Source organism: Aquila chrysaetos, chromosome 3, assembly GCF_900496995.4.
Source record: "Aquila chrysaetos chrysaetos chromosome 3, bAquChr1.4, whole genome shotgun sequence".
NCBI classification, from domain to species: Eukaryota; Metazoa; Chordata; class Aves; order Accipitriformes; family Accipitridae; genus Aquila; species Aquila chrysaetos.
This window is the reverse complement of record NC_044006.1, coordinates 43726648-43749500: the sequence shown is the minus strand read 5'-3', so window position 1 is coordinate 43749500 and position 22853 is coordinate 43726648. Positions and strand designations below refer to the sequence as shown.

General features: G+C 44.1%; 1 protein-coding gene across 2 annotated transcripts in view; it reads right to left on the bottom strand.

Annotated features, from left to right (window-relative positions):
• RAPGEF5 (Rap guanine nucleotide exchange factor 5) overlaps nucleotides 1–22853 on the bottom strand; it is a 166060-nt gene that overhangs the window by 56413 nt on the left and 86794 nt on the right. For both annotated transcript variants that reach the window (XM_030008401.2, XM_030008402.2), the window contains 2 exons: nucleotides 11568–11677; nucleotides 11125–11213 (listed from right to left, as the gene is read on the bottom strand). In XM_030008401.2, coding sequence (XP_029864261.1) covers nucleotides 11125–11213; nucleotides 11568–11677 — 199 coding nt within the window. The remainder of the gene's footprint in view (nucleotides 1–11124; nucleotides 11214–11567; nucleotides 11678–22853) is intronic.

Here is a 22853-nt window from a genome sequence, read left to right as displayed (position 1 = left end):
ACAGGGATTTACAGAAAATGGTAAGGTAGGAAAGAAAACGACTGCATCAGCACACTATACAACAAAGTATCACCTAACGGTATTAACAGGCAGCATGACAGGGAGTTTAGTAAAGTAATGATAATTGTAGTTTGGCTATAGCCAAAACCAGTCCCGCTCTTGCTCACAAAAAGACCGAGGTTGCTACTTCCATAATACCGTGAAACCGTTTGAACTCAGGGCATGTTAAGAAGGATTGCGGGGGAAGGAGGAATTAACAGCATGAGAGTAAATTTAGTTCACAAGGGGAAAAAAGCAGCTTTGAAGAACAGATTTCTTTCAGATTCTTAATACACAACCTCAAAGCACAGGTCTTCAGTGAATCCATCCTTCCACCCTGTGGGTGGGGAATGAACACGCTCTTTATACTCCTCAGAAAATGTTAATCTCACAAGAAAATCATTGTATTATAGCAACTCTGAGCACTGGAAACACTGGAATTCAAACCCTGAAGACAGTGCATGAACTGTATTCTTGGACTCCAAGATGCAGCAAGTATGTCAGGATACAGTTTTATGTTTTCAGCATTCTTACATAAAGACTCCCCCAGTCCGTGAAAGCTTACTTCCAAACACATCTGAATTTCAGAGCACCATCTCCGAGTTTTATAACATTACAAAGAGTCTGCTCTTGGGAAGGAGTGCTTTGCTGTATTCTGAGCACAAGCTTCCGACTCATCAGCCATCGCACTAAGTGCTAATAGCAACACAGGAGTCATTAATGGACAAACACCCCTACTTATGCCAGCAGGTGGTGAAGCTCTGTGTTGTGGAAGAGGAACACAAAAAGAGAGCATTGAAGACAGTGTCCAGTTTTTCTACAGTCTGCAGGTCAGGGTTTGATAGCAAAAAGCATTAAGAAGGAAGAAAAGGAGAGCAACGCTAAGTGGTGAGAATGAGTAAATACCCAGGGAAGATGGGAGATCTGTGGTGAAGGGCCCCATGGTTGGGGTTCCTGAAGGACTGCATGGTCTGTGGCTCCTGCTGAAGGAATAGGATGTGCGGACACTTCATAAGAAGCAGCAATGCTGGTATTTCAGTTTTGGATTTCCAGTTCCTATTATCACAGTTAACTGACCTGCCAACCCACACACCATCTGTTGCTATTCCTCTCACGCTACTCACTCACAAATCAGGTCTCACTTTTCCTCTACTAGAAACAGCAGCTTTGAGATAACTGTATATGTTTTATAATTAGTCAGTTTCAATGAGCCACATTCTGGGAAAACATGAAGACAGGGCTGTATCTGGGGGCTGAGAGGATCTAGAAAGTTGTGTCATCTTCACAGTAGGGGTTGTCCTCTCCCTTCGTACATTTCACACTTGGTGGTTTGATCCCACTGCTGCAGGGGAATGGGTCTCCAGTGGACAGAAGTCAGTAAGAGTTACCACAGTTTAGACTCATTTCAGAATTTGGCTATAACTTTTTGCTAAGCCTTTGACATTCTTACAGCTCACTAGAACCAGTATGACATCAGCTGCAACAGAAGGGAGCTGGCCTGCTTCATCTCCAGACCTGCAGCCGTGGAACTGACCCAACCTCCAGTGTAGCGTTTAAGCCAGACAGGGCATCAACCCAAGTGGTTGGCGTACTTCTAAGATGACATCTCCCTTGCCGAGAGAGATCTCCTTGGCATCACCACTGTGCAGTGACTCAGTTTTCTTTTTTGCTTTTATGGCCTTCAGTGCCAGCCTTCTGACCTGGGAACACTAGTTATTTCTGCTAGATTTGATGCTGACCAGCCACACTCAAGCGATTAGAAAAGGATTCAGACTAAAGTGGAAACTAAGAGGCAACCTCTGCTACTCTTTAACACTAAAATACAAGCATTTTTATAAAATAAAACCTTGCAAGTATTTTTTATCCCTTCCATACTCACTTCTTGGCTTAACACCACCAGACAATTAGGAATTATCAAAAGCACCATTCTGAAAAGAGTTCTACAGAATTATTTCTCAAATACACAAACATGTCTCTCTATAATCTCAGCTACTTAATGCATCTGTTAATTTAGAGATATATATGACCATATATCCTTTCATATATTGGAAATAATTACTCCATTGGTTTGATAATTTGTATCACCTAGACTTCCAATGTCATTAGGGCAAAAGTGGTTTTACAAATAACTGATTAAAACTCTTTAGGGTCACATTAGCTTTCCAGAAGCCTTACCAAATTCCCAGTGTCAAAACAACTTGTCTTCCAGGTACCTCATCAAAATGCTTATATCACCCAAGTCTATTTTGCAGTATAACAAATTAACACATTCTGCTTTTTATGACTTTAAAAAAAAAAAAATATGAAAAGCCTTTTTCACTGTCTAAAGAAAATTATTTATCTCCACCCCTAAAGAAGTTCTCCTGCTAGACCTGCACTTCCCGATTCCTTTCTGCTTAAACCATTAAGATCATCAAAACCCCTCATATTGTCTACAATGCACATCTTCATAATAAATGGTTTCACACTAGGCTTTCATGACAGCTCCTTATCACTTTCTCACATAGCAAAAGGTGACAACTAGCTATAATGAACACAGAATTACAGAGAAGAGACTGAGGAACTAAGAATACTATGATCTAATTGACTATCATATATAATGGGTAGCTTTTTCTTCTGCAAATTTGACTCAAACACAAAACACATTAAACACTTGGGGCCCTACCATTGCCCCAAGTTATTCTTGCACAGCATACAAAAAAATTTATTTAGGTGCCCAAGGTGCCCAAAGGTGCCTAGGTGCTCCTGGGCACACTGAAACCATGTGTTTGTCTGATGGCTACCTCAGTTCCTTTTCCTCCTTGAAAGGGTCTACTTTGGGAGGGGTACTTACACCATGAAAAGTATTTGTTGTGATAAACTGAAAAAATACCATCAGTATCTACAGTGAAAGTCCTGATCATAAAGACAAGAGTCCTGATCACTAAGGATGTTCATCATTCCCCATGCTGCCTCTAGTTTCCCAGTCATTGGATGTAATGGTGAGACAATCCAGGAGCAGCATTCCCAGCTCTGCCTTTCCAAAAGTTTGCCCTAAACAAGCTTTCATGCCCAAGTGCAAAAGAAACCTTTTTCAGGCTCCAAGTCCTCATTTCCCAGAAATAACTGTCTGAGCTCCTGCCAGGAGACAGCATCTTAGACATATTCCCCTCGCTGGCATTTCCTATTAGCTTAAGCACCACAGCGTGTGACATGCTGTCTGTAGTGGATCCCAGACATGGTGCTCCTTCTGCAAGCTGATTCAGCTCACTAATGTGACAGAAAATAATCCTACTAAAGGAAAAAAAAAAAAAAAGTTTCCTGCTAAGATACTTAGAGCTACTTGGCAGAAGGTCAAACCAAGTATAGCAGAGGAGAAGGGGCTACATGGCAATGAACAGGAGGACAACTGGAGGACATTGGATCTTCTCATTTGAGCAGAAGCCAGTGTCACTGCTGGCAGCCTTGGTCCCAATCTCATGCTATCCCCAGGGCTCCTGCTTCTCTTGTCCCAACTCCAGGCCCCACCATGCCATTTGCAAAGCCATTCAGCAGAAAACTGTTCATTCTCTGCTGCCAACTGAACTGCTAATTTGCTCAGTTGTCCTACCTGAAGGAACTTGTATCATATTATAACCTTAGATTCTGATTAGTTGCTTCCAAACTGCAATGTGCTGCATGTGATACACTGGGTCATATCAAAGACACCCATAAAATAGAACTGGGTCTTTGACAGGGGCCGACAGAGGATGCCCTGGGGAAGAAAAAAAACTAAGAAAAAGACAAATCCAGAGTTATCTTTCTCTGTTACACTCTCCCAGCTTCCAGCAACCAGCAGTGTAGACTTTCCAAACTGGAAGTTGTATCAACATCACTGCAGTGATAGAGTTTTTGCCAGGATTTTGCCTAATTTGTTTTTAAACCCTTCCAAACTTTGGGTTCCACAAAATCCTCACAACGAGTTTCACAGTTTAGCTGTGCATCATTACCAGGAAAGAACTTCTCTTTATTAGTTATAAACCCCATAATTTTGCTGTTATAAAACACTTCCCACATTATGAGAAACAATGAATAATGTTTCCATACTCACCTTCCAGACACAATTCAGTCTCATAGATCACCATATGCCTCCTTTACAGAAATTCCTTTTCTATGATGACCAGACCTAGACTATTTATTCTTACATGTATTTAATTTATACTTCTAATCACCTTTGCTGACCTTTCCAAGCTTTTTTTTAGTTCATTTACAAGCTTTCTGAGCTGGGGGAGAAGAAGGAACCATATTATACATACCATATTACACAGTTATACAATGGTATAACTGTGGTTCTTGCTTGTCTTCTTTCCTAATTGTCCCAAATACAGTTTGCCTTTTTGATCAATGCTGATCAAAAATTTCCAAGAACTATCCACACTATCTCCAAAGACCTATTTTCTGCATGATATTAGCCAATTCAGCACCTCTGCTGAATATGTATAATAAAGATTTCCTTTTCTCCATGTTAGAAAATGCATTACTTCACATTTTTCAAACTTGGATCTCATCTGCGATTTTATCATGCAGTCACACAGATTTTTATTCCTTTCATCTTCCTTCAGCCACAGGGCTGGTTTGAGGGGGCCCACTCCCAACTTATTTTCCCAGTCCTACACTGTCCCATTCTTACTACTTTCATGAGGCTATTTTATAGCTGGATCAGCTTTCTGATCTAACTTACTTCACAGAGACACCTAAGCAAAGTTTGTCAGCATGATGACAGGACAACAAGACAGCTCAAACAAGCAGTCAGAGGTTGGGATAATAGGGTATACGAGAACATAACCTTGCATGGCCATCAAAAATGAAACCATGGCTTCATTTATCATGAGACCCTCAACCATTTAATATTATCAGCACATGCTGTTACCTTAGTTTTCATCTCACACTCAGCAGCAGCCAGTCTTCAATGGTGACTTCTCTCCATTTTAAACACTGACAATTTACTCTTACCTTTCATTTTCTCCTTTTAAGTCATCATCAGCCCTGAAAAGCACCTTCTTCCTTATCAAAAGGATCTTTAAATTTCTTTAAGGACTTTTGGCAAAGGACTTTATCAAAAGCATTCTGGAAATACAAATCTAAGATATAGGCAGACTGGACCATATATACCCTCATACTCCTTCAAATCTTTAGCAGGATACATAAGATCTGACTTACCTCTGGAAAAAGAACGCTTCCATTCCCTCAGCACAATATTTCTGCATGCATTTCTTCCTTCTACTTTTATTGTACTGCCACCCAATTTCCCAGCACAAAGTCATAACTTTATGCTGCAGTTTTGCAGCTAATCAAACTCCTGCAAGCAAGTCCAGCTGCTAAAGGCACCAGTCCTTCTCTCCTGCTGTCACCTGCACATCTCCCACTCCCTGCCACCCTCTCCCTGTGTCAGGGGCAAATTTTGTGCCACTGATAGATCAAGTGGATCAGGAGACTGATCTGTCTTAAAACTAATAATTTAGTATTTCCTAGGTTAGCATCAGCTAGGACCAGCTTGGTACTTGGGTCTGCTACAGAATCACATGACGGGCTGTAGAGGCACAGAGGGACCAGTGCAGTGGCAGAAATGAGTGGTGGGGGAAGGCTGAGCTGCTTCTTTTGACTACAGCGCCAGTTTATGCTGGAATAATGTATTGGTAAAATGACAGCCTTATTGCTTAGATGTTCCCCAAATAGAACCATTTCTTTTAATTGGCATCACATTTTCTACCTTCCTCTGCCACTGAAGCTGATTTATATGATAGATTACACACCACTGTTAGGAGTTCAGCAATTTCATATCTGAGTTCCTTTAGAAGTCTTTTGGGAGTAACATCTGATCCTGGTGATTTGTTACTATTCATTTTATTGATTTATTCTAAACCTACTTCCACCGACACTCCAATGTGAGACAGCTTAAACTTATGCTGCATGAAGCAATGGTCCTGTGCAAGAACCTCCCCAGGTTCTCTCACACTGAAATAAATTATTATTTTAGCTTTTCTGTTATTCTTACACTGAAGTTGCTCCATGCACTCTGCTAAACTCTTATTCCTCTCATATGGGCATGGCAGTAATATGCATTTAGCCCACTTAGTTCACCAAGTTTTCCTAAGACTTTGGGGAAAAGTTTACAAAATCCCTCAAAATTATGACAGACTACATTTCATTATAAAGGACTGCTAAGAGGAAGGGCTGGCAGGCATTTATTCTCTCCATCCTAAAAGCTGGAAGATAGGATCACAAAGTGTTGGGCAAATACTTATTCTCCTTGACATCAGTCCACATGCATCAGATACACTTATGTTGTTTGTGTGGCAGTCACAGGAGTATGTTTTTTAACACCTTTTACTCATCAGTAATAAAGCGCAATGAGCAGAAGTCCTAAGAACATCCTTTATAGCTAAGACACAAACAAACAAAAAATATCAAAAAGCAATCAGATTTTTTTTTCTTGGATTATTAAACAAAAGACAACACCTAGAAAAGGCAGAGTTGTAACCCTTTTTTTACAACACCATTTAGCAGCTGACTATCACCAGCTTATGCAAGACAGCACCATTCTCCTAAAAGGTCACATACAGTTCCGCAGAGGGTGCCATTACCCAACATCAAAGCAGTGTCATTGGTGCAAGCATAGAAACAGAATGGGTTAAACGAAAGTAACCCTTACTACACAGCACTTCTAGGACAAATAGACATGGTCTGAAGGCCCCTCCTGGATGTTATGTTATGATCCTAAAAGCTAAAACTGCTTCTGTGTGACAGGGGAGAGTTCCCACTAATCCAAGGATCATGCAGTCCCAGATAAGGTGACACAGCACGGTGCAAAGGTCATTACTCCTTGCTTTTCCTATTCCTAAGAAATCCAGACCATACTTACACCTTTCTGCATCTGTTTTAGCTACATCATGAGGATTCATCCTCTTTCTGTCCCATTAACCCTTCTCCAGGCCATTCATCATTTGCCATCCTAACTTCCATGATAGCCTAACAAAAGTATCATGCCTCCCCCCTCGCCACAATCCCTTTCACCCACTCCACTGAAAAGATACATCAGTTAAGACTGACACCATCACGTTGCTCCAGTCATACTGTTCCCCATTTACATCCTTTCTCCAGATCTCCATTTCCCACTGCTTCTTGCTCTGAAAGACCTTCACAAGTCAATCTCTTCTTCTCCCTACTCATTCCCTAAAATGAATCCCACAGTGGGGATTTAAAAGATGGGTAGTGTCATCAGATGTGATGAGGGAGATTATGTTCTGCTTTGGCAATGTTCTGCTTCAGCTGCCCAAGAGAGGTGGCCCAGTGGCCTGAAGGAAATGGTCTAAGGGATCCAGGCAGGCCTGGAGAAGTAACAGTAGATGTGATGATCACTGTGTCCTTCCAGAGGCTGCCAAATGTTGAATGCAACCACCGCGAGGCAAGACGGTATGTTTGAATAGAGACCAGTCAGAGGATACTCCAAAGACTAGATCAGATTAATATCCAGAGAAGGAAATGTGGCTAATGCCCAAGAAATAAAAGCTTTTGCAGAAAAGGACAACAATTCTGAAAGAAATGTTGTAGGCAATGGGAAGGGATTAGAGATCCTGAGATGCTAAGATTTGGTCTCTTGGAGATTACTTGTTCAAATTCCCATCCTCGACGAGGATTAGACCAGGAGGTATGCCTTGCATCTTCTGCCTGGATATTGACATATTTGAAGTGTCTCACTCTGTTCAATCCTTAAAACTTCAAACTGCCCTCTAAAGTACACACTCAGCTGAACACACCCCAGTGATTCCAGCAACCTTAGCGATGAGTCAGAAAAGTTGTTCATTACAGAAATTGAAAATTTCCATCCATCTCATGGTAGGAAACAAGAACAGTCTTCTTGGGAGTTGGTACTTGGGAGCTGGTACATTACAGGTTATAACAACTCAGCGAGATGAAATCTTTCTCCCTTTGAGATGGAAGGCTGGCAAGCCTTTGTTACTGGCAAGCCCAAATTTAAGATGAAGCCACAAGAACTTGCATATACTCCCTGACATAGTCATCACGAAAAAACCCTCAGTCATTAAACAGTTATTAAGTACGTTAAGCTTAAAGAGTCTTGCAAACCTGAGGCTTTTGAGACATCCTTGCCTACAGAAGTCATCTGAGCAATAGACTAGTCTAGCTGTGCACATTGCAGTGTCCTTTTCAGCGCCCCCAGTTGCTATAACAGTGTTCAGCCACATCACAGACAATGGGACGACTCTTCAGGTCAGGTCCCCACCTGTTTATTATAGCAGAGGATGCCACAGCAGAGTGCTTAAGGTATCTTGCTACAGGTTTAGAGGTGGCTGAGCCTTAAGGCCTGGGCTGGACCCCAGTTAAATTTACTCCAGACCAGTCCCAAAGCTTCCCTTTACTCTCCCAGCTGCAAGCGGTACCTGCTGACTTGGGTTAGAAGATGGAGGATGGCTGGGAGCAATACATGGCGCATCATTCGGCCATGTCAGTGTTTATAAAAAGCGGTGCTCCATGACCACGCCAGCCCCAGGAGACTGGGGGGGGGGGGGGGTTTAATGACCATAAAGGGTTGCAGTTCTGAGTTGTTATACAAAGGGTGGGAACGAAAACATGTAGAGCATCCCTCCTTGGGAAGCAGTGCAAAGGGTCAAACAGAACAACAGCCCCCTGTGCACCAGCGTATGTAAGAACAGCTCTTTCTCATGTTCTTTACAGACACAAATAAGCAAACCGGGTTGGGGGCTGCAGGGAAAGCAGGAGGCCAAGGAATTCATCCTGGAACTGGCAAACCGACAGCAGGAGCAGCAGCTGGGTACAACAACATTGTCCTTTTATGTTCCGCAAAGCTACGCCTGCTAAAACACAAGCCTGCGGGACTCTGCAACTCGACCGTCCTCTGAGATGGGCCAGACTGGAACTACAAAAAATACAAAGAACAGCAAATCCAAGCACACAAACAGCAGAAGGATATCTTCAGGTGCACACACAAAGATGTACATATGTACAGTCAAGGTCCCACACTTTCTCATGCCATGTGCCACTGAGTCTGCAAAACAGACCAGTAAATCCATTACAGGGGCACCCGCCACATAAAACATTGGGAAACATAACTCCCAAAGTCTTTTATTTTGATGAAGTTCTGTATTACCAGATCAATAAAGTTAGAAGAAAACAGTGTATGATGAACACCCTTGAGGAAGCGGAGGGCTGCTGGGCAAGGTTTAGCACACTTCTTTGTGATGGCAAAAAACTGAAGCCACAGCTACTTTGTTTTGTCCCTGGGATCCAGTTAACCCTGGCTACAGGACACAGCTAATTGTTTCTTTCTAAAAGGAGTTAGGATAAGGCAGAAGAGGTGAGGGGAAGCCAATCAACCTTTAAATACATTACCATCTGCTAACGACCAGACAAGTAGTGGTTTAGCATTTGTTTTGAGAGCAGTTTAACAGTCCCTCTCTATAACAATAAGAACAGGCTTATGAACAGCCTCCCCTTGATGGGAGGGAGAGAGAGCAAAGAGAAAAGAAAGAAAAGGTAGTACACGTGAGGATGTATACAGCATCTAGTGCTTTATGTAAGGAGTGCTTTCTATTTACGAGCACTGAAATATAATGCATATCACTAGCGAAAATCTCATTGTTTTCCAGCAAGATTGCGAGCGCATAAAAAAAGATGAAGCAGACTATAAAGACAGGCAGCTAATGTCCCTCAATCCACATACAATAAACATCAATGGGGAAACTTATTCTGGATCCAACATTTGACCTTAAAGGGCCAAGGAAGGACCCTCACTGCACTGCCTAAGAGCTGGCTCAATCAAATTACACCCAGAACTGGTCTGATCTGTGGAAGGAAAACAATCACAGCCTCTCTCTGCACTAAATATTAATGTCTAGGCAGACAAAAGCAGCACTAGGAATACTGTAACAATATGACCAGCAGACACTCTGTATGTTTCTTCGGGGCATTCACACATTAGCACTAGGAATACGCCTATTGTCCCACATTAAACTAATGACTTGTTCCGAGAACCCAATCCTGACGTTCCTCTGGGAATCGCAGATGTTATTTATATTTTCAGTCACTTAAAAGGATTAAAGTGTGTTTATTCTCAGTAATCTCATTTGTGAAGAGAGATATATACAGGCAGCAGGAGTATGCGTTTTAACCCTATTGGGAACGATCAAATAAATGCACAGCTCCATTTGCAGCCAGCTGCCTTCCTCAGCTCTTCAGTATTCGGGACCTCCCAAAGTCTCACCAGCCTGGCCGCTTTCATTAAAACTATCTGTGAATTGCAGGTTGCAGGCACTTCTGGTAAACTACCCCAGGAGGTCTTGGTGACAGCAAGCTGTGCATATAGCCAAGAGATCCAGCTGAAAATTAAACCGCACGTCAAGTAGCCCGATCAATGTAATAATTGCTCTAGGCTGGACCAAACTACAATCTCTGGTTGAAGACACACAAGCACAGCATCAGGCTATACGCTGTGCCACGGGTTATGAGGAAATTTATAAGCCGTGCTTATGAAACAGAGGATGTGCCAAAGTACTGGGGTGGTGGCAAAACGAGTAGTTAGCCGGGAGGCTGAAGTGCACAGCAAGTATTCTGATCAATATAATAATAGCTGCAGGCTACGGGGAATGGCAGCCTCTGCCTGAAGAGGCACGGTGCCGTACGACGCACGCCGCAGCCTGCGCTGCCCAGACAGCCGCGAAAGCCGAATATAAAAAAAAAAAAGGCTGAAGTTGCCGCTAAGCATGCGGCTCCGGAGCGGCTCCGCTAATGGCTGGCGTTCCTGCCCCGAGGCCGGGCGCCCCGCTTTGCCACCTCCCGGCTGCCGCACGCTCCCGGTTTCCTCCCCACGTTGCCCCCGGGTTGAACACCACCGGGCTGGCAGCCGGCTTTCGGCCGGGGGTGCCCGGGAGCGACCCCCGCGCCGCGCCGCCCCGCTCCGCAGGCACCGGGACCGGCACCGGCACCGGCACCGGCACCGGGACCGGCACCTCCCCCCCATTCCCGCCCAGGACAGGGCACAGGCGCTTCCCCGGTCGCCGCCGCCGCCTCCCCGCCGGGCTCGCTCCTTACCCGTCTCTTTGTCCTGGGCGGCTTCCAGGTGCAGGTCGCTGAGGAGATGCTCCAAAATCTTCTCCGGCGTCCCCGACACCACCACGTATCTGTCGGAAAGCAGAGAGTCCCCGGAGTCATCCTCGGTGGAGGACTGCGAGCGGCTGCTCCACTCGTCCTCCTCGTCCTCCTCGTCGATGTACTTGAAGTAAGGCACGTCGAAGGTGGGCAGCGGCCGCTCCCCGCCGCGGCCCGCCAGCGCCTCGGGCACCCGCACCCTGCCGCTCCCCATGGCGCCCCGCTCCCGCCGCGCCCCCCCACCGCCGCCCCCCCTTAGGCGCGCCCCCCGGGGGCCATCGCCCTGCCGGGGGCCGCCGGCCGCCGCCGCCCCGCCCGCCCGCTGCCGCCGCGGAGCCCGGCCCGGCCGGCCCAGCCCCGCGCTCCCGGAGCCGCGGAAGCCTTACCTCCCGCGCCGCTCGGGGGCCGGGCTGCGTGACCACACCTTCCGCAGCACCAGCGCTGCGCCGGCCTCCTCCCGCGCCCGCTCGCCGCCGCCGCCGCCTCCATCGTCCGCCTTCCGTGCGCGGGGAGGGGAGGGGAGGGGAGGGGAGGGGAGGGGAGGGGAGAGGGGGAGAGAGAGAGAGCGCGGTCAGTGCCCGCCGCCGGCCGGGGGCTACTGCCCCGCCGCCGGCTCTGCCCGGGCCGGTCTCGCTGCCGGAGGTGTAAATCGGGAAGAGGGGGCTCGCTGCACCGCGGGGCAGAGAGGGGGAGCGGGCTCCCCTTTGTCAGCGGCACTCGGCACCGTCTGTTGGATGGTAATTCGCAGGAGCGGAGCGGGGCGGGGGGGGGGGGGGGGATGCGGGTTTCCCCGGCCCCGAGGTGACGGCTTGTTTAATTCCCAGCCGGTCAAATAAAGCAGGGGACAGGTAACAATAGTCAGAAAGCGCTCCCGAGCACTCCGGGAATACACCTCCTGGAAAGCTTCTCTCCTCCACTTCCACAAAGGCAATAAAACCAGTGGGACGGGCACGCAGTCTGTGTCTCTGAGCATCTCTTACAACACTCCCTGTACGGACCTCCCTCCTTTCCAGCAACTTTTTAACTTGGGAAACAAACACCCCCAGAGCAAGTTAAGCCCAGTGACCGCCCCGCGCGTGAATCTCGGCCGAGCTGCGGTCTGGGCGCTGACTTTCTCCCTCTCGGCGCCCCGAAACGGAAGGGAGCTGAACAATCATCCGTTTGTGCAGACGCAGCCCGCACCCCCCGAGCAGCTAAAGCCAGCTGACTGAGCAGCGCAGGAGATGAGGGCTTGCTGCTGACTGAGCAGGGCGCATGGAAACACGGCGCGATCCTCCTGGCAGATTCCGTCACTGGAGGGTGAGCGACACAAAAGAGGCAGCCGTTTCAACGCGAGCACGTCCAGTAGTTGCTGTTCCTCTAATTCTGACCTGGTTTAGTAGTATCGTTCAGTATGTCAAACACACGTGTATGAAGGCAATACAGGTGCTACTCCAAGGAGGAAAAAACGGCATTTGTGCATCAAGTGTACAGTATCCGGCAGTGACAAAGACTTCAAGTCTTTGGGTAAAAATTGCCGAGGAACAGATCTTGGCAAAATAAGGGAGAGAAACCACTTTATGCTCTCTCTTTCTATTATTTTATTTCTTATTCCAAGACCCAGTGAGTCTGATTGCTGCTTCTGGTTGTCCCTGTGGTGCAGGCATGTCCAAAGATGCAGCCCCTGCCCTGAAGAAGTTTTCTTTATCGGTAAACAACACGTAGAATTGATCTATTAAATTTCTGCAAGGTCAGACATACAGGTACTGAGCCAATTAATGTCAGATATTCATTGTAACACTCCCAGGGGACATTACTGAGCAGCCGTGTTACAGGAATACTGATGCATAATTGTAATCTTCCATTTCACCGGCCGTGGGTTTTTGTTGCCTACATATTTGAAAAGCTGCAATGAAAGAAGCAGCAAAAGAGAAAGAGAGGAAGAACAAGAAACAGGTGCAGCATTAAAGCAATGCAGTAACAGGGATGTTTATCCAAACAAATAAATCTCTCCATTTCTCTGTCTTTTCTCTGGCATCCTCTAAAATAGCCCCAATCCTCATTTCCCTGTGCTCACTGACATTCCAAACTGAAGCACATATGGGGCATATATGTGATGTATGGTGCTGTATTTGTACAAATCATCTATTTCCACATACATGGGAATGCATTTTAAGCATACTCATATACATTACATACATGAGCAGCTGGCAGCAAGTCAACAGGGAGCACTGGGAGGATGAAAGCTCTCTCACACTGAAAGGACATTAACAATGGTTGTCCTGGAAGACGGTCTTCCCCCTTCAGCATCTCACCAAGCAGAAACATTTTCAAAAAACCTTTTGGGTAATTGTACGCAAAGTAACTGCATGAAGTGCCCCAATGGTGAGATTTTCTTAAGGCTCTTCCTCTTGTCCCTACCTCTTTTATCAATTTCAAGGCAGAGAAAAATCTATGTATTTTATCAGGAAAGACAAAAATTTTGCAAAAACCAAGGCCAATCAGGTTCAGTTTGGATTTTCATTACCTATAATAATTATTTCCAAAAAAAGGAGAGGGATAGAGAACTTCTTCATTTTGCTATCTTCTGTTAAAAATAATTTCACTTCAAGGGAAGAATTATTATTTCATTAAAATCCCACTTACGCATGATGTATTTTTGTGTTCAGTCAGACCCTTTAATCATACCACAAGTAACAACAATTAACCTGAACAAAGCAAAACACAAAGACGAGTCCTATGTATTTTCCCAATTGTTACAAGTTCCTATTTCACTACAGATATTACACTAAAATGACATCAAGGCACGCTTCATTTATCGGAATCTTGAATGGTCCGTGAAATAATTAATTCTCGCTGGAAGAAAACTGGGCTGCTCTCAGCATGCTCCATCTAAATCCAATGGCGGATGAGGAGGAGGATGGAAGGGGCCCCCAAGTGACAGCAGCGTGTACTGAAGAGCAAGATAGCACGGTAGCTGAGCCTCTAAAAGTCAGCAGACTGACTCAGGAGACATTCTCATCATAACGCCAAGGAACAATGAAGCCTCCCGGCACTTTTTCAAACCTTTACGCAGGCCTCGCTTAAGCAACTTGCACCCGCCACGCAGGAGCCCAGCGGCTCAGCGTTACCATCTCTCTCTTTTTATGGCCGGGCAGATGAACTGGGGCAGAGAGGCTACCACAGGGTCGTGCTGCCGATCAAGAGCAGAATCGCAGTTCACTCGGGTGACACTACACTGGCACCTCGGCTCTAAGCCCCCCACACTGCTTACTTCCCTCCAGTGCAGAGGGTGGGAAATGACTCCCAGCAGCTTGGGTCAAAATATGTTTGGACTCGTGCTTTTGCAGAGGTGGGACGGGGCGGGGGGGGGGTAGAGCACCAGAGATGCTGCAGAGGTGAATCGCTGTCTCACTTTGCACGTGGCCTTCAGCAAGTCACTTGCGCAGACTATCCCTGTCTCAGCTGTCCCTTCAAAAGCACCATTCGCATCCTGCTCAGATGTTATAATCAATCCCTGGTGCACATTACCCATCACTAGGCAATTTAGCTACTGCCCATGAAGTTCTGTGTGTGCCAACCATTGTATTTCACATTTATTACAGCTTTTAATTAATTGTCTCTTGATTGCTAAACACAGCACTATCAACCTCTATGCCACTTCCCAGCAGGAGTTTCAAGTAAATAGTAAGGCCCTCTGGACACGGTGGATCTTCCGACCAATATTGTGGTCAATTTTCCACTCCTCTCATCCATCTTCCTAATACTGAGATAAGCCATTTATCTCCTGGGTAATATATTTTAACAGCAGACAAGTGCTACCTTCATTTTCAGCATGAAAGGAACCCTGGGGTGGTATAAATATTTATATGCTTATAGAAATGAAGCAGCTGAAAGTCCTTGCTTAGCAGGCCTTAACTTGTGCAGGTTATGCTTTGCATAAGTAGGAATATGACCCTCTGAATTACCACTGGGGCAGAAGAAAGCAGAGGTATGTACAGTGGTGTTGAAAACAGCCACGGTGTGCTGGCTTCCTTATGGAAGACATTAGGTTTCTGGGATACTTGCAATTGGCCAGGAAGAATTCGATCTCTGGCCAAAGCAACCGATAACTTTGGTATCAATCAGGGATATTTCCGTGTCCCTTGAATTCCTGAGTTTGGCCTTTTAATTAATTAAAAGAGGAACTAACACCCAGAATGTGCTGCCTCCCCTCTTCCTACAAGTAACATCCATTGCTAGAAATAACGTTGAAAAGCTGTTCTACTTTCTAACACCTTTCTAACAGAAAAAAACCAGTATGCTCTACAGCAGACACAGTATATTCAGAAGCCTCCTTCACTGAAAAGAAATTGCATTTTCACGTCATTCCTCCACGGGACAGGACACCTGTGCAAAGATTTATTTCTTTATCCTACCCATCACTGAAGTGCCTATTGGGTTGAAACATCCCTAACTAGTAATGCAAAATAGGCACTTCCCAATGACAGAATTTTTCTTCAACACCTCTCCATCTGCTTTTTTAAAAAAGGGACCAGACCCAGAGCTACCCCAGCAAACCCCAGATCCAGAGAGACTCCCACATTGTTGGTTCCAATGGGTAAAGAAGTGACACAGCAATTAAGAGATAACCTGACTAAACTTAATAGAGCATAGAAAATCCAGTCTGCAGACAGATTTTCCTGCTGCCAAACAACTGAGCAAAGGCAAAGTGAATCTTCTTCGGGCAACACGCAAGAAAGCAAACTTTACATAGGCTATCTGCTTCAAAATCGCATTAAATAACAAAGAAGTTGCCTCCTCTAGGAGTTACAGAGGGCAGGAACATTTTGTTTCCATAGCATAATTTGGTAAAACTGACTCAACACAATCAGATAATGCTGATCACTTCTGCCTCTACATCTTTTGATGCTGGTGCCAGGGCATGCCCTTGAGAGGTACGGGAAAAGGCATACACAAAGAATTCCTGGGGCTGTTCATGTTCTGAAGAGGAGACTGTCCTCCCCTAATGAATCCATGGAACTTCCCTGCACACACATGGGAATATTTCCAGGTAAGAGGTGTGAAATACAAAAGGGGAGGCTGGAAAGGGACTCAGAAGCATGGGTGTAAACAGGCTTCCACTGCAGTGTGGGGAAGGTGCTCAAATAGGTGACAGAGCAGGACAAAAGCCACAAAATAACAAGATCCTCATTTCAGAAGACTGACTGTTTTCCTGGGCAGGTATCTTTTTGCTTGGATGTTATCATCAAATTCTGGCACATATTACCTATGCAAAAGAAGAATTACAAGAACATGATAAAGACAGAAAGGTCAGGTCTGAAAACTGGGAAACACTGGCTGGTATTCTTTAATTTAGCATCTTTGAATAAGACTTTTTTTTTTATTACTACGTCCTGCTCCTTCGCTACGGCTCTGCCTTGTGCAGCATATATTGAGGACTTGCTGTGGGACTGTGTCAAAGCTGAGACAAAACGTCCTTGTCTGTTGGCACCCTGCTTTACCCACTGCAAAGGCTAGAAGTGCCTGCCTCTGCAGTGTGACACAGAGGTCCCGAAACCTGCCCTCTGAGAACTACCTTGGACACAGCGAAAGTTGCAGAGTTACAGTTGCTGTAGCTCAGAGCTCCGTCCAGCTCATTACATCCTACAAGCAGATCCTGGCTCTAACAGCCAAGAGCTACAGCTGGAAAGAAAACCCTTTGCAGCTCAGGCTGAAGCATGCTCAGAGCTTACGAGCCTTCAAATATTAACCTGCAAAGCTCTAAAAACTCTTTACAGAGCATGTACAAACTGCATTTTTTTGGCCTCTAACTTGGGCCAGATTTGGGTGGATATTCATGAAGATGGCAAAAAACCCAAAGACTCTTCCCCAAAGCGATTTCAGATCCCACTTCAGAAGTAAAAGGGCATAAGGGCTTTTCAGACAACTACTGCCAGAATTTCTTTTAACATAGCAAAACAGTATTCACCCCTAACCTTACCCGTAGCAGCTTCTGAACCACATTGGCTGCATTTTTCATTAAAAAATTAAATAGGCTGAGGCAGACACCTTTCAGAATAAGTAGATAAGATGCAACAACTCTCAAAGCAATTGAAAATGAAGTCTTGAAATGTGAGGCATTTGCCAATGCTAGTAATGGACAATGAGATAAGTCCTAACTATAAAATACAAACATGTTTATATTACAAACATGAAAGAAGGTTAAAAAAAAAAGAATCTTCAACCATTCTATTAACACCTTCTCCTGTAAGAGACAGTCTTTGAGACAACATCTATCAAAGACTAAAGATGATTGCCTGCTTACACCTCACTATGTTTTTTCCTGGAATCAGTTATTGTGGAGACTGCAGAATTAGATTTAAAGTCACCAAAGTACAAATAGATGTACAAAAATGACCCTATTCTTTACAGGCTATTCCTCTTTATTTGACAAGAAAATGGAAATGAACACATCACAATTAAAGTGGAGATGGACGACAATATCTCTGATCTCTGTGGATAATCCATCTCAGAATATGTTGCTGTGTTTCAGTTTTGAGACAGACCAAAATCTGCATTAACAGGCTTGATTCACGTTCAACTACAGCAGGAGAAAAGCATTTCAAAGTCATCAGCACAGCTTATCCATGCTGTATGAGGAGACTGGTATTTCTTCTGCTGTGGTTACCCTCTCTTTATTCTAGAAAGATGAAAATAAAAAATAGCTACTGTTCTATCTCTACCTAAAATATCACAGCACAAAACATCGTCAACGGGACTGCCTATTTTGTAGCCAGTTGCATGATCCCCACTTTTTCCAAATTTCAAGAGAAAAATTACCTTATAGGACTGCAGGAACATCAGCAACAGCTTTTCATATGTCAATTCTTAAGAAGCAAAATACATCTTACATAAGGCTGTGTTACTTTATTTCACTCTAAAATATAGCTCATAGCATATTCATATTACATTTTATTGTTTTTCTCATCTCATGACCTTTTCTGCGGTTCTTCTTTGTACTCTAATATTTTTGTTTCCCTCTGTAGTTGTTAAATCTACTTTCATAAACATGCACTAATTCACAGTATACTGAGAGAAACAGAAATCCACTAATGACATTAAAATGCCTTACACAGTGATTTTGTTTTGGCTCTCGGCAACTTCTGACCAGTCTATAGAACTATAAAACACTTTAAATGATTCAACCACCACCTCTCCCAGCAAAGGGCAACCAAGGATCGTACCAAAACCTCCCAGTGGTCTCACACTGAGGTATCTGCCTCAGAGATGCACAACAAAGAGCCGACATTCGGCTCAACACAGCCTCCTCTGAATTTATCAACTTCACAAATGGTGGTAAACTGAGCACGAGCCGCATCACGGAAAAAAAATCAAAATCCTTTGTTGCTGAAGCCAATTTTGAATATTGCATCCGATAATACACAGAACAAGCCCTTTCAGAAAAACTGTTGGTGCTGTCATCTGCATACCGAGTATCTGCAGCAAAGGCAACATTAATAACAAGTTACCCTTGTAGAGGGGTCAAAAGGACAGTGCTGGTAAGACAGAGATGACAGACAACAGGCATCAGGGAAAAGATTAATATCCCTACACAGTCATACATCAAGGAACTCAATTTTTGCCTGTAATCCCAAAACTGCTGAGAGTAGGATTATTTCTGCTTTCCCTATTACTACAAGAAGAAAGAAACAGCTCATGGGAATAGGGCACTGGTAAATGCAAGTCCTTATGTGAGCAGAAAGGCTGCGGTTAGGTCCTAGGGCAAAAAAAAAAAGCTCAGTTGCGTGATGTTTCCAAGCAGTGGTCCCACCGCAAGTGAAGTTGGGGTTTCATTGCGCAGGCCACTTAAAAAACATGAAAAAATCTGTGTAGTTCAAGAAAGACAAAAGGAGCAAGAGAAGAGGAGCCTCATGCGGCATTTCATAGCTGGTTAGTAGCAAGAAATGCCCTAAATCGAGACCAAATTGTCTGTACCCCTGCCTGGCCCCCACTTACCTCCAAATATCATCATTTAAGGTGGGAGCATGTCATGGTTTAACCCCAGCTGGCAACTAAGCACCACGCAGCCGCTTGCTCACTTCCCCCACAGTGGGATGGTAGAGAGAACGGGAAGAGTAAAAGTGAGAAAACTCGTGGGTTGAGATAAAGACAGTTTAATAGTTAAAGCAAAAGCCACGCACACAAGCAAAGCAAAACAAGGAATTCATTCACTGCTTCCCAATGTCAGGCAGGTGTTCAGCCATCTCCAGGAAAGCAGGGCTCCATCACGCATAACAATTACTTGGGGAGACAAAATGCCGTAACTCCAAATGTCCCCCCCTTCCTCCTTCTTCCCCCAGCTTTATGTGCTGAGCATGACACCATATGGTCTGGGATATCCCTGTGGTCAGCTGGGGTCAGCTGTCCTGGCTGTGTCCCCTCCCAACTTCTTGTGCCCCCCCAGCCTCCTCGCTGGTGGGGTGGGGTGAGAAGCTCTGTGTAAGCACTGCTCAGCAGTAACTAAAACATCCCTGTGTTATCAACACTGTTTCCAGCACAAATCCAAAACATAACCCAATACCAGCCACTGAAAAGAAAATTATCTCTGCCCCAGCCAAAACCAGCAGAGAGCACTTTTATGGATCAGGCTTTAATGAAAGGAAGCAATACATCTAAAATAGGGAGAAGGGCAGACTTTCTAAAATAACATGAAATAACCCGTTACTGGTGTCACAACCACCAAAGTAATGATATAACCTTAACACTCCACAACGCTTTGTTGGATAATGAAAAATGTCTTTTTAAGAAAATTGAAGGCTGTGTTTTTCAGTTTTCCCCTTCTTGGAGCACATGCTCCTCATAGCTATTAGTAGATAAGTTTGACAGCCTGACAGAGAGCTAGTACCTTGGCAAGGACAACTTAGGAGACCTTCTCTCTGTAACTGTACAAAAGCGGAGGGGAAAAAGAAAGGAGGAGGGAGTGGGGAGAGAAAGACAAAAGACATGAGGACAGTATTAATATTGTTATAATTCTCTCACAGCTGGCAGGGCAGCACTTACTTCAAAAATACTGGGATATGGAAGAATTGCAAGCCTATTTGTAGAAAAACCTGCACCACACCAGGGCAAATTAACATGACTGTAGAACAGAAGGGGCAGGTGCCAACCATCCCTTCCAGTGGGCCTGCAGTCTGTGTGGTGGGGTGTGGAGCTGGTTGGAAATATTCCAATAAAACTTTTTTTTCTACTGAAAAAATGTGGATTCACTATAACTGAAACAGTGCCAGAACATGTTGGTTTGAATGGAAAGCAGCCTGCCGGGTTCCCCCCACCATCTGCATATACTGCCCGCCACAGGCTGGCAGGGCTTCTGCATCCCCCTGCCCTCCCAGAGCCCATTGGGCCTGGAGCTACAGCCTGGAGGTCCAGGTCCCAAGGTTTCCACAGTAAGTGGCAGGAAAATGATATCTATACTTCTGCCCTAAGAGAGTTTTGCAACTGTATTATTTTCACCAGAATCAGAATAGAAACTTTCCGCCCCCCAAGAATGTAAGGTTTTTTATAGGACAAAATTCAAGCACCAGACACATCTCCCTTGCCTATGTAGATGAAGCAACAGTTCAATCCCCCAGCTATCGAAGAGTGTTTTCCAGTGACATCACTGGCAGTGGATCAAACCTTAGCTGCGGTGACAAGCATGAGGGAAATGATGTAAAAACTGCAGGGTTTATGTCTTGGCCAGGGAGCAGGAAGGACTGCTGAGGATTTGAGGACTGCAGACTTAACCCAGATACCCCAGGACTGATAACACATACTACTATTGCCATATGCCTCAGGGAAAGAAGAATGGAAGACAATTGACTAGATATACAGAAATTATACTTGAGAATAATCTTAACATCAGAAGGGTGAAATTCAAGAAATCACTGGGATATAAGGGGAACTAGATAACAACTTGATTAACATCCAACGGGGCTTGAATTTGGCTTCTACAGCAGCCCTCATACAGCTTTCACACAAGAATGAAAACTGCAGAAGATAGCTCACTAACATTAGTTGATTTAATTTATTAACGTAGACTAATATTCACCTTGGTAAGGACATGTGTACAAAGGCCTTACAACCTTTACAATGGACATAGTGATAAATAAGGTCTTCTGAAGGAATGGAAGAGAGATGGCAGGAAATATATGACACTGTCAGCCTTATATTGCTCTAATTACCAGTGTTGGACACATAAAACTTCCAAGTCAAATGAACAAGATTGCTGATCCCTTTCTTTGCCTTTCACTCCAATTCATACTTGGTGTGAAGTAAAATATTATTTAAAAAAAACAACTTATCCACTTACTGTCTGCCAGAGAAACCTTTGACACTTGCCTTATGTCCATAGCACCTCTCAATGCTGACAATGCTATTACTCTAATTAAAAAAAAAAAAAAAAAAAAAATTATATATACACTATCCACATTATAAGCGCCAATTCCAAACTTGGAAGACTAAAACTTGTCTATTAAACTGAGGCACTGCTCATTACATTTATGACCATAAAGCATATATCTTTTTGTTGAAGCATTATGCTCACAGAAGGACACAGCTGATTTTTCACAAGAGAATACTCAGCAAAGGCCAGGAGCTGGTTCGGGCCCCGCAAAATGCTTAAGATAAACTCTAAAACCGAGAATACTATATAAAGCTCCAGCTCATTCTCGGGAACTACAGAACCAAACTCTCTCAAATGCACTGACATTTAACACGGGCTTCTTACAGCAAGTGTGAAAAAGCACTGAGTAAGGGACTAAAAAAAATCCAAAGCTAATGTTAAAAATAAAACCAATTTATTTAACTTCTAGCCCAACAGTAGACATCACAAAGTAGAGTTTATATCCTGTGTTTTGGTGGTTGTTTTCAACTAAGTTAGATATAATGCGGTGGTTTCTTTTGAGAAAAGCATGAATCACTGTGAATATAATTTTCTTGGGTTTGGATGATGGTTTTAACTCTCTCCAAAATAGCCTGAAATGACCAGCCTTTTTACTAATGCTTTCTAATGGTTCTTTTCTTGCTAATTAATTCATGCATCTAAATCATTCAAAAATAGATAAGCCACTAATCACTCACAGACTTGATAACGTATCCTAAGTAGACAGCAATGCGTAGAGGATGTAATAAGGCTGCCAAAAAGAAAGGAAAAAGGAGTTAGAAGGAAAAATAAAGCTCACTCCTTCCACTTAATAGCAGGAGATTTGATTCTGCATTTATTATGTAGGATAAAATGCTCACCGATGTCAACAAATAGTCTACTATAGAAATGAGAAAAATAGGGCTGCTTCTGTATATGATGCTTTTTTCTAACGTTACATGCACAGGAGCAAATTAAAGGCTCCTTTTTTTTTTTTACTTTCGTACCAGGTTTGTTGTCCACATTTAGCAAGAGTAAAAAATAAAGAATAAGGGAGGTGGGAAAGAGCGGGTTAACAATTAACCAGCTGTTGTCAGCAATAATTAATTCAAAAGTGGAGGTTATAGAAAAAAGAAAAAAAATGAAATTTTATTGCAAGATTACAATAAGGAAAAGAAGAAAAGTGCTTTCTTGCATGCCTATGTAAAGAATAATACTATAAAATGATAAATGTAATTAAATTTTCATGTATTGAACAAAACTAAAGCATCACAAACAATAAAAATTACAGAAAAATATACAATGCCAG